Here is a 12,490-nt window from a genome sequence, read left to right on the forward strand (position 1 = left end):
ACCCTGAGGATAACTGGTCTGCCTGTTAAAGACTGAGGCAAAGAAGGCATTAAGTACCTCAGCCTTTTCCTCATCCTCGGTGACAATGTTTCCCCCTGCATCCAGTAAAGGATGGAGATTCTCCTTGGCTCTCTTCTTGTCATTAATATATCTGTAAAAACATTTTTTGTTGTCTTTAACGACAGCGGCCAGATTGCGTTCTAGCTGGGCTTTTGCCTTTCTCATTTCCTTTCTGCATGACCTAACGAGATCCCTGTACTCTTCTTGAGTCGCCTGCCCCTTCTTCCACAGGTGGTAAATTCTCCTTTTTTTCCTGAGTCCCAGCAAAAGCTCCCTCTTCAGCCAGGCCAGTCATCTTCCCCGCCCGTTCTTCTTATGGCATATAACATACAGCATATTACCTCTCACATCTTTGTTGTTAGCAAGTAGACTCTCAGTGTTGTTCAGAGACTTTTCACAGCAGATTAAAAGATCCACCAGATTTGAACTGGTTCTGGATTGGGTGAGACAAGAAGATCTAGCATCTTAGAAACCTCACAGTGGATACACTGTTAGAGGCGGCCTTTATATCTGGGCATTCTGGGTCAACTGTCTGAATCAGATCTGTGATGATAATACTTACCTATGTTTCAGTAACTGTAAAGGATTGTGTGTTTGTGTGTTGTGGACTGAAAACAGTGAGATGGCACAATCTTTATGGATTTATGTAGAATATATCTGATTTGAGATTGTTCTTGTGGATTTTTTTCCAGATAATGGGATCCATGAGAGTGCTGTCCTTCATTGCAGATGGATTCTATATATATTACCCAATGCTTGTTGTCATTCTCTGTATTGCCACATACTTTAGGTAAGTGATTTGCAAGGCAGATCCTCCATGTTTCTTTACATTAATATTCGTTTCAGCAATCAGGAAGAGATTCACTTCTCCTCTTCCAGCAGTTGAGTTGTGAAATATTAATAAAAATGCAAAAACTAAAGCAATAAATTTCTATTTATGTATGTTAAATGTGTACATTTTAAGAATATCTATTGTATTAACTCATAACTGAGTTGTGGGGTTTTTTTCCCCATTAAACTTCATTCCTAGATTTTGAGGTCTGATCTGTTCAAACTTTGGAGCCCACAAACATTCAGATTCTGCTTTTGAGATTAAAATTACTATGAGGAAGCTATGTTTTCAGCAAGGTTTTCTAATAAACTAAGAAGCATTAGCAGAAACTTTAGGTAATGAACTTTCTAACAGACTCATAACAAATTTCTGATCAGTTACCAGACTTCAGTTTGAAAGCATAGTGGTTTAAATCATTTGATCTTGTTTCCTTAAGCCACAGGTTGCTGGAGGCTGGAAAGGTAATTGCAGAAAATACTGTTATATGCTTGCTTTATCTTTACGTTTCAAAATGTCTGCTTTTGACCACTGTAAGGGATGAGTTACTTTTGGTCTGACGTTGCTCGGCTACATTTATGTTCACTTCTTCAATTTTGCATTACCATTTAGTCAGAAGCAATGTATATGTTTTGAGTCATGTAGAATGTAGTTAAATGCCTTGAATGTCCATTAGTATCCTATGTGCATCCATAGATAGTAAGACAAGGATCCAGTCCTAGGTTTTCCCCGCTTACCTTTAGGTTAGGTGACAAAAGTGGTGGTGGAGGCAAAAAAAAAACCCACAAAAAGCAAACAGGAAAGCCAATGACAAGAAAATAGTTTGTGTGACTTCTTGTCCATGATGATCCTGGGTCTTGAATGCCATAGTGAAAAGGAAGAAAAGAAACTAAAGGAGAGGAAATTGCTTTGCTTGAACGTTAATGCCCTCTAATAATTCAGATACATGCAAAACTGAATGTTTAAAATCTATCAAGGAAAGCTGTCTCCCTTGTTTAATCCAGCAATCTTAAAGTTCAGATAGTACAGGAAAAAAACTTTTCAGCATAATATACAATGAAGTCAATTTTGAACATGATATTGATGCTCCAGTTTGGAGCATCAAATACAGTTTGATGCTCAGTAAAAAACAATAAACCATAACAAAAACGACAGTTGTGTTCTCTGGTGTGAAGTTGGAAAGGTGAAAGTGGTTTCATGCTATTTAGTTCCAGGACTAGCTTAAAGATGGAGCAAGCTTATTATCTGACTGCTGCCTAATGGCTATCCAAAATGGCAGCCAGCATCCCTGCAGCTTAAGAGTATGCCACACATTTCTCCTGAGTAAAACATGAAATGAAGGTGGCTTTCTTATGTTACTACTGTTTCAAAAACACAGAAATCATAATACACAAAATTTTTATAGTAATTGTCTTCTGTCAAAGAGGAGTCAGTAAGATATCATAGGTATAAATTCCGTTATATCTGAGAACATTTCAAGCAATTGTCTATCTTAAATCATTTGCACTACTCAGACTATAAATAGTCTTATCTCTCTGTTTCAGTAGGATTATTCCATCACTTTGAATTGGATTTAGGAACGTGTCACTGTTCTGAATGTTCTGATTTCTCAGCTAGTATAATAATCTATCTTTTCTTCTATATTGCTTTTTTACTTGAATTGTATATAAATATCTGAATAATTTGTTTTACATTTTGCAGTGTAATACATCTAAACTATTAATTGTAAATTAACAAAGGACATTGCTTCTCCTTCTGCTTTTACCAGTTTAGGAACTCGTTGTTTGAATCTTTTGGGATTCCAGCAGTTCATGGGGGATAGCGAAATGACCTCTGATTTGATTGATGAAGGAAAAGAGCTAATCAGAAGAGGTAAGATAGGTCCTCTATCCTAGTCTTCTTGTAAAATATAATCTGTTATTACATTAAACTTGTCTGAAATGTTACACAAAAAATAAAAGCATGTAGCTTGTCAATATTTTGAAAACTGTACTGAGGCAGTCTACTGCACAAAATGCAATAGACTTACCGCATTGTGGTTGCTATATAAACAGCACTGGACTTCATTGACATCTGAAGTAAAGTATCAGCTTTACTCATCCAGTATCTGAATTTTAGATATTTTTATATATTTTACAGTTCAGTTAAGTGGTGCTCCTCTGAAGTCATTACTGATCTAATAATACCTGAGCAGGTGCTTGTGTAGTCTCTCATAGGCATAACTATCAAAGGATAGTTAGCACTTAAATTGTCTTTATCATCAACAAACTCATTTTAATCTTTCTTTGTGTAAGTGTGTTGATTGAGCTGCCCAAATTCTGTCATTTCCTTTAGGATTTTTTGCTGTTTCAACTAACTGTGTTTTATCACACAAAGCATGTTGTTCTGTAGAGCTGTAATTATCTGCTGTTTTGGAGAGCTTTTTATGTTAATTTTTATTGAAAGTGTTTCTTGAAAGTTGTTAAAAGCTGTTGTGGTTCTTGAGTAAATGTTTAGAAATTAAAATCTCTGGATACAATGTTATATTATGGAATACTTTCATTGCCCTTTCATAGTTTATGAAAAACAAAAGCTAGATTTACTTAGAGTAGTAGTATTTCTTTTTTTGGAGAAAGAGTAATGTCTCATTCCCTTAAACAAGAGGTTACTGTTTCTTTGATACCGTGATGTTACACTTTCAGCTCAGTAGCAGATAAGGACACAAACTATTAGGGTCATACTTTTTGCCTCATAGAACTTCAGCAAGATTTTGATTCAATAATGCTCAAGTTTCTTCTTAATGCCATACTTCTTCCAACTATTTCTAAGAGGTTTGGGTTTTTTTGCTTTGCCAGCTGGTATCCAAATATTATGCCTTGACCCAAGATATCATTGTAATGAATTCATTTTAATAGGAAACTCTGTAACAAGCAGCTTTGTCTTTTGTCTTTATTTAATTGTATGAGCCATCTATTTCAATAAGAATCTTTGCTAGCTAACTTTGGATATTCATTGTTTGTTTAAAAAAAAATTGGTAATGATTTTTCTTGTATGGAGATACAGACAATTTTTTTTATTTATAGAGAAAAGAAAACGACAAAGGCAGGAGGAAGGTGAAAACAGAAGAAGGGTATGAGATTGTTTTAACTAATTATAATATTAATATGCTACAATATCTGATAGGATTTGCTATTGCTGTTTAATTCAGAATGATCTGTTTCACAAAAAAATAAGTCTCCAATAAGTGATGGAGACAGTTTAATCTTGCAGAATAGTCTTGGCTGGGGGGGGGGGGATAATTTAAATTTTAATTTTAAAGGATAAGAGAGCAATTGTGGTCACACTACTTGGAAATTTTTGTTACTCAGTGTGCTGTGAGAATGGTGTATGCCAATAGGTGTAACAAGCATTAAAAAGGGTCCTGATTTCTAGGATGCAGAATAATCTGAAATTGCTTATTATCAGTCTTTTATGTTGATACTGCTCTGCTTGAAATAACTTCAGTTGCAGTGTCATCATATTCACTGAGATGGGGACTGTATGCTCCTCCCAAACTTAGCCATTGCTTCATGTGCTCATTGGAAAGTAATTAGCACAGATTTATTTTTGTTTTTACAGAGGAGGGAATTACATTTAAGACAGAATTAATACTGTTACCACTGAGTAACAAACAGAATGTTTGATTCAGATCATACTTTGAGCGTATACTGAATTGAAAGATTTGTGAAGGCAGTCAATCTGAATAAAAAATAATTCAGGCAGCTTCATTTTAAGCAGCTTCAGTTAATAATAGCTTTAGTTTTTCATTAATTTATAACATTTGGAATTTAGCATAGAAAGTCACAGATAAATCGAAAGGATGCATGCAAAAAATGAACTGACTAAAGGAAGGGGAAAATACTTTCTGCACAAAGGCAAGATAATACTGGGACTAAAACTTCTCGGCTTTTCAAGCTCAGGGATACTTAAATTATGGATGACAGCCATCGGCTTTTCAAGCTCAGGGATACTTAAATTATGGATGACAGCCATCGGCTTTTCAAGATATTGCATAACCTTCTGATCCTCTCGCCCCCATCTCATAATTTTAGAACTTGAACTTACTGTGAAACCAAATAGTAGCAACTGCATGATACATTTAGTATACACTGAAATGATCTGACATTAAGCAACAATTTTAGTTCAACAGCAAACTCAATTTCAGATGTTACCTGCTTTTTGAGTTTGCATTAAATACCGTAGCACGTTCATTCTTGAAACTTTTGGGGCTTTTGAGAGTGGTATCTTTTACTGGATCGTGATTAGATGCTTGAATCCTTCTGCAGCTTGGAGCTGTAACATATGGCATAAATCAGCACAGTAACTTTGAGTATACCAGTTCCTACCAGTCCATAATCTGGGATCTAGATATGAAGCTGAAACATATTAAAGTTATTGCAGCAATTGGAAAAGTTTCTACTGACATGTTTAATAAGAGCATGAGACATTATCTTCTTTAATATTTCATTATACTTCATACTAAAATGTTTACATACTAAAACATGATGGAATGGGAACACAATAGAACAACAAGCTTAGTAAACATGGCCTATGCAAATGGTTATTTGTGCTATCAGCATCTCGTTATTTTACTATTCTACCCCTAGATGGAAGTAGAAATCAAAAAAAGCAACGTTCCCACTGTAACTTAGGGCAGTTGAGTGAACTTTGAGTGCAAATTTAACATGCAGTTTGTTTTCTGCAAGTCTTTTTTCTATAGAACAGCTATGGTAACCGGTTTAGTGAAGGGACATATCTTGAGTTTGAAACAAAACGAAAATTCTTCCTGTATCAAGATACTGAATGGGAACATTTTCAAAGTATTACTTTCGTAGTCTGATGTGATTGACCAATTAGCTCTAAATTGTGAGTCTGGAATATTTCTTGATCCTATGTATGCTTTTGCTGTGTTACTTTTTCCTCACAGCTTGTGTTTTCTTTTTATGTCTTTTTTCCAGGAATGGAAGGAGCGGTATGGAAATAGAGACGATTCCACTAGAAACAGAGCTGTCCACACAGACCAAAAAGAATCCAGCTTCTCAGAGACCAATACCAACAGATGTAAGCTTTGTGGGTTTTGGAGGGAGTTTGTTTTGTTTTGTTTTTTTAATATCTTGTCTGCACAATACTGGCTATGTGAGTAGCTTCAAATGGATTCCTTTTTTCTTATATGATGCGGTGATATATTCTCTTCTGTGGCACAGTGTCATCTTGCCCATTAAAGACACCTGAAAAGAGTGCTGTATTTCTTCCCATCTTCAACACTTCAACTAGTTGAGGTTGGAGATTGTGGCTAGTCTCAATTACTTGGTCTTCTTACGGGACAGGTGATTGCCATTAGAATAGCAGTTGTCAACAAAGAGACTTTATTTAGGATGTGTCTTGAAGTTGGGAGTTTTAAATCTTAAAATTTACCTCTTCTAGTTGCAAATGAACTCTCTCAGACTGGAATAATGGAATAATCAAATAAATGGCCAATGAATGTAAAGTCAGTAACATATCACACGAGTGTATACATGTTCATTTAATAATGTCTCTTAGCAAAAAACTTTTTTGTGGATGCACTAAACTTCCAAAAGGCTTATTTGTCACAGTGTTAATGTTTTTTATGTACTCTTGTAAGCTAACAAGAAGTGAGAAATGAAACTGAAAAAAAGAAGGAAAAAGGGGGAGGAGGGAAGCTTTGAACATGCTTTTGAAACAACTCTGGTAGATTTCCCCCTCCTCTTTACAAAGTTGGAAACCTGGATTTTCAGTGGGAGACTAACTGAAATTATATGTAATTATCTTTTAATGTTAAGCATATGAATATGGAATCATAGAATGGTTTGGGTTGGAAGGAAACTTAAAGATCATCTAGGTCCAACCCCCCGTCTAGGGGCAGGGACCCCGTCCGCTAGACCGGGTTGCTCAGAGCCCCATCCAACCTGGCCTTGAACACTTCCAGGGATGGGGCATCCACAGCTTCACAGGGCAACCTGTTCCAGTGCGTCACCACCCTACAGTGAAGAATTTCTTCCTTATATCTAATCTAAATGTACCCTCTTTCAGTTTAAAGCCATTACCCCTTGTCCTATCACTACATGCCTTCATAAAAAGTCCCTCTCCAGCTTTCTTGTAGGACCCTTTAGGTACTGGAAGGCTGCTGTAAGGTCTCCCCGGAGCCTTCTCTTCTCCAGGCTGAACCTCAACTCTCAGCCTGTTTTCGTAGGAGAGGTGCTCCAGCCCTCTGACCATCTTCGTGGCCCTCCTCTGGACTCACTCCGACAGGTCCATGTCATTCTTATGTTGGGGGCCCCAGAGCTGAACACAGTACTCCAGGTGGGGTCTCACCAGAGCAGAGTAGAGGGGCAGAATCACCTCCCTCAACCTGCTGGCCACGCTTCTTTTGATGCAGTCCAGGATATGGTTGGCTTTCTAGGCTGCAAGCATACATTGCCGGGTCATGTTGAGCTTCTCATCAACCAACACCCCCAAGTCCTTCTCCTCAGCATTCCATATGTAGCATTCCAACACCAAAACAAGCTGTAGGTGCTGGCCTAGTGAAGGTGGCAGAGTGAACTGCAAAACAACTATATTTCATTAACTCATGAGATTGCCCCTTTAAAAACAAACCAAACCAAAAAAACCCTCTAGCTAGCTTAGTTAAAGTAGGAAGTTGGGAAGATGAATGGATGATTTATTGATTTAAAAGTAAAGTTTGCATATAACTTCTCATTTTCTTTGATTCTTTGCAAAGTAGATCTCATCCTACTTGAGGGGCAAAAGAAAAGTTGTAGTTACATTGCTCTGGAGATACAAAAATGAAATACTACAAATTTGAGCATGTAGCCAGGTTTGGTTTAATATTGAATCTATTCTAAATCATTGCACTTACACTTTGGATGAGTTACTAGCAAATTACTATTCTGGTCGTTTAAGTTTGATGTCTCCACACACTCCAAGATGTTCATAGAGCAAATGAGTGTCTATCTTTCCTTTTACCTATTCAGCACTATCAAAGTATACCCGATCAAATGGCAGGACTGAAAGAGATAGAATAGAACTCCTCCAGGATGCAGAACCTTTGGATTTTAATGCAGACTCAATTAATGATGACCCTCTTGAAGCGGACTCGGGAAGGTGAGGAATCTTCTGTGTTATTTACAACTAAAATGTACTAATGTATTCTGTCTTCTGACCTATGACAGCTGTATCAGATGGTATCATAACAATAGTTTTGTGAACAAAATTTATCATCTCACCTAGCTCTTTCCCTTTCTTCCTTTCCCCCCATGATACCGGAATTGTTTTAAAACCAATTGAAACATGAAGGCTTTTCAGTTTTTTAGAAATGTCTGAGTAAGATTTGAGTTGAATGTAATTTTGTATATTGGCATAATCTGAAAAATACTGCATATAAAACCAGAAAACTGGAGAATGACCTGCATATGTACAATATAAAGTTTTCTCTAATTTCCTACAAGACTTTAGAAAGCTCACTTGATTTCCATGTATAAAAACCATCATGAAGGGCTGCAATAAAGAAAACTGAGTATTGCAGGACCAGTAGTTGCAGGAATACACCTGGGGATCAGATCTTGGAACTACTGGACTAAATTAAAATCTGAACATACTGAACAAAACGTCCCAGACTGCACAGTGTAGCTCTGTCTATCATAGAGAATTCTGTGATTCTGTGGGTGTGACTGCAACACCAAATTTCCTTAGTCGAGAAATAGAGTATCTTATATGACTGCTAAGCTCTGCTCATATTTAAGAAACAAGTAATACATTTTATGGGTGCTTTTTTTATCTAGCTAGTTATGCTGTAGAACCATTTAATGATAAATAATTTTAAATTCCCTTATAAAAAGTTACAGTTTACATTATTTTTCAGCTAAAACTAGCATACCCAATCCAATAAAAAAGCCATAAATGGTTTCAGTTGACTTATATCTATAATGTCAACAAATAAATGCCAGTTCAAAAACATGCAAAGAATGCTGTTAAATAACACTGCCAGGTTTAACAGATTTATTCATCAATGTTAGTTTGTATCAACAACTAACTAGTCTAATGTCACCACATTTCAAAAGTTGATTCTTTTTAAGCAGAAGAGTTTAAAGAGGAACTAGCCTAGCAGTTCTGTCAGCTGTTGACTTCCTTACAGTGTGAAAGGGATAATAGTCTACAAAAGTAGGAATTTGCATATGTAACTCTTCTGGAGCAAATACTTTTAAAGTACAGTATCTGAAGTCTTCTGGCACCTATACAGACTTTGCAGAGTAGAACATTCTGAACTTTCTCTTTAAAAAGAAAATCCGGAGCCACAGAGCTTAGTTGAGCTTTCCTCTAATAATCTGTATTTCATTTCATGGAGGTAATAAATCAAGAATAATTGCGTATGAAATTTCAATTGACTTAATACCTTGTGTGACATTGATTTTTCAAAACTATAGCTCCTGCAATAGTTACAAGCATTCTAGGACAGTAAGAGCACTAGGGACACTAGGTTCTGACTTTGTGTCTGTTCAGGTTTTGGTAAGTACTGTGGAGAGGAAGTACATTGTGCTTTCATTGGAACTTATTTGTGCTTTTAAAATGCTTTTAAAATATGTTTCACCAACAATTTGTGAAGCTTCTTTTTTTCCCACTAAGTATGCAGCCATTTGTTTTCATTATCTGTGATACTGTATTTCTCTTAGGAATACCCAATGAGATGTTAATCACCCAAACTACTTTTGGATGCTGTTGTTCTTCTTTTGCTTTTTTTTGTTTAAAAAAAAAAAAGTTCTGTTCAACAAAAACATTCAACTTCTTTCCTTTGTATCAGGAAGCAAAGTTATTTAAGACTCCCAGTATTCATATCACTGTTTTTCTTGGTCACATGAGGTTTAATTTAATGACTGCCTATCAAATTCTCATGGAAACAGTAATTCAGTAGAAATGCAGATCCTGTAATTCATTAATTGATAGTTAAGGAGTATGAGTAGAGTGAAATTTATATGATTTCATGGGTCTTTATTTTTCTATTTCCTATGATAGTTTTTCATATTTAAAATTGATTCTGCAGGTACCAGCCTGGTGGAAGATACCTGTCAATGTCTCGAAGCAAAATATTTGATGATGTCTAAACTCTTCAAAGCTAAAGAAAATTCAGCAGAAATCTTTTTCCTACTCATTGCTTGGAAAATACTGTATTTATGATATATCACGGAACCAGAAAAGACCATTTTTGTTTAAAAAAAGAATATGAAGGAACAACTATTTTGGAAGTGCACCTGTATAACAACTTGACTACTTATGACAAGCATATGCTTCTTCTATTGTAGATATTGGATATTGTTGTGCATCAGTGTGGGCTTTTGTGTCGTGACCAAAAGGAGAAAACTATTAATTAAGTAAATAGAGGGTAAACTTCATAAATATACCTAGAGCTCAACTTGAACTGTAACATTGTAAGTTTAAGGAAGAGGATTTTTTGGAAGGAATTTTTTTGTATTTTAACAGATGCTGTGAGAGCATCTTAATGCATCCAAAGTGCAGTTATATCAATTACTGTAGTAAACACTTTCTATAATTTTTCTATTTGAGCTTTATGCCTAGTCCAAAATCTACTGAATTAAGTTAAGGTTTCTTTTGGCTTCAGTGGTCTTTGAATCAGTCTGTGTATAAGCAGAAAGATTGAATGGCAGGCTGTTCTTCATAAAATCATAAAACACATGTTCCAGTATTTAAAGGGTGGCTACAAAAAAGATGGAGACTCCCTTTTTACAAGGAGTCACATGGAAAAGACGAGGGGTAATGGGTGCAAGTTACTCCTGAGGAGGTTCCGATTGGACACAAGAGGAAAATTTTTCACAATGAGAACAATCAGCCATTGGAATAGTCTCCCCAGGGAAGTGGTGGATTCCCCAGCATTGGACATTTTTAAGTTTCGGCTGGACAGTTTCTAGACTGTGCTTTTGCCAAGAAAGGTTGGACCACGTGATTCTTGAGGTCCCTTCCAACCTGGTATTCTGTGATTCTATGATTCTATGAAATTTGGTGGCATAAATTTTGGAGCAAGGTGTATTGGTCAAGAAAGGCAGTATTTTTTCTTTTCCAACATTATATGCAGATAAATGATTTTAGCATGTGTAAATAGTTGACATTGAATATGGACCAGAGTTTCACTGTCATATGAGCATATGTGCAATAGCAAGAATACATTATCGAAGATACGGTGTCTGCTTAAGATTTTTACAGTTGTAACAGTTGAAAATCTTGGCACACTAATGTTTTTGTTACTGTAAAAGAAATACAATGTGAAAATTGAGCTAGATGCTGAAACATCATGATTTGCACACACCTCAGGCACGGCTTCAAATTGTAGAGTATTTCTTTAAAAGAAGGGAAATACATAGCATGACTAGATAATGGTAAACACTTTTAATGTCCCAAATGCCCTGGTTGCATTATGTATCTGTTTCTATGGTGCCTGTATTTTGCAGTAAGTTGTTGCAAAAATAATAATGCTTATTCATTTGAATGCCATTCAAAAATGCCAATTATTAACAGTGTAAAAAAGCTTCACATTAATTTCATTGGTGTAGATACACGTTTAAACCGTAGTTAGTTGAATGAATTTTCAAATGTAATCATAAGGTAAAAGATGTGGTCAAATTCATGATATCTTTGGAAATTTGATTAATTTAAAATGTTGCTTTGCTGCAGTTTGTCTTCAGTCTTTACCACTTGGGAGTTTTCTTATGTGCTTATTGCAAAGTTATGTTGAAAACTGAAAGAGAACATGTTTCTATCATAAATTCTTTACCATGCTTAAAAACCAGACATCCCTTAAAGCAGCTAGGAATGAGTTACTCTGAAAAGTAAATTTTCATGAATGAGGTATTCTACTAATTTTTAAAAACAGTCTTTGTTTTCTGAAGTAATTGTTAATGGGAATCTAACTACCTCCTGTGATTTAGTACATCATGCGTTCTAACAGTAGTGATATTTGTAATATATTGATCTGCCTGTTTTAAAACACTGAATTGTTACTATGAAGGTACTCTGTATAGAAAGAATTATATTAATAAATTGGCAGACATAAAATAATCGTCAGTTCTGTTCTTAGGTGAATACACTGAACGACAGCCATACCCACATGTATTCAAGCTCATGCAATTTCCAGATTCCCTGTAAGAGGGCACATTTCCAGTTTGGATATTTCCTGTATTGTAAAAGCTTGATCAAAATCTTATGGCTGTGTCAGGGACTGGAAGTTGAGAAAACAAGACTATTTTTATTCAGATTGTTCTTTAGCAGCTTTATGTTAGCACCTATTTAATTTATTTTAGATCTACTTAGAAATGCTATCCTGAATTCAGCTTTACATGAAAGGGGTTGTATATGTTCTTGGACACCCATCCACGTGAATGTTCTTAGACTTGATATTTCTATTCTTAAGATTTGTCTCTCACTTAATTGCCCAAAAGTTTGTTTGTAAAAATCTTTGGATGAAGGTTCTTTGTTTAACTCTTGAAATGTCACTACAAAGGGATCTAATTCAGTGCTAACAGAAAAATTATAGAAGGAACGTTTGTTTTTCTGAATGCT

General features: G+C 35.7%; 1 protein-coding gene across 1 annotated transcript in view; it reads left to right on the forward strand.

The window, feature by feature from the left end:
- The window catches only part of LMBRD2 (LMBR1 domain containing 2), a 24,823-nt gene extending 12,834 nt beyond the window's left edge, over positions 1-11,989 (forward strand). The window contains exons 12-17 of the mRNA XM_009285173.1: positions 753-850; positions 2,658-2,761; positions 3,952-3,998; positions 5,866-5,968; positions 7,900-8,029; positions 9,963-11,989. Of these exons, the coding sequence (XP_009283448.1) occupies positions 753-850; positions 2,658-2,761; positions 3,952-3,998; positions 5,866-5,968; positions 7,900-8,029; positions 9,963-10,023 (543 nt within the window). The 3' untranslated portion in view covers positions 10,024-11,989. The remainder of the gene's footprint in view (positions 1-752; positions 851-2,657; positions 2,762-3,951; positions 3,999-5,865; positions 5,969-7,899; positions 8,030-9,962) is intronic.
- The last annotated feature ends 501 nt before the right edge of the window (positions 11,990-12,490 follow it).

This window comes from Aptenodytes forsteri, unplaced genomic scaffold (genome assembly GCF_000699145.1).
Source record: "Aptenodytes forsteri isolate BGI_AS27 unplaced genomic scaffold, ASM69914v1 Scaffold120, whole genome shotgun sequence".
NCBI classification, from domain to species: Eukaryota; Metazoa; Chordata; class Aves; order Sphenisciformes; family Spheniscidae; genus Aptenodytes; species Aptenodytes forsteri.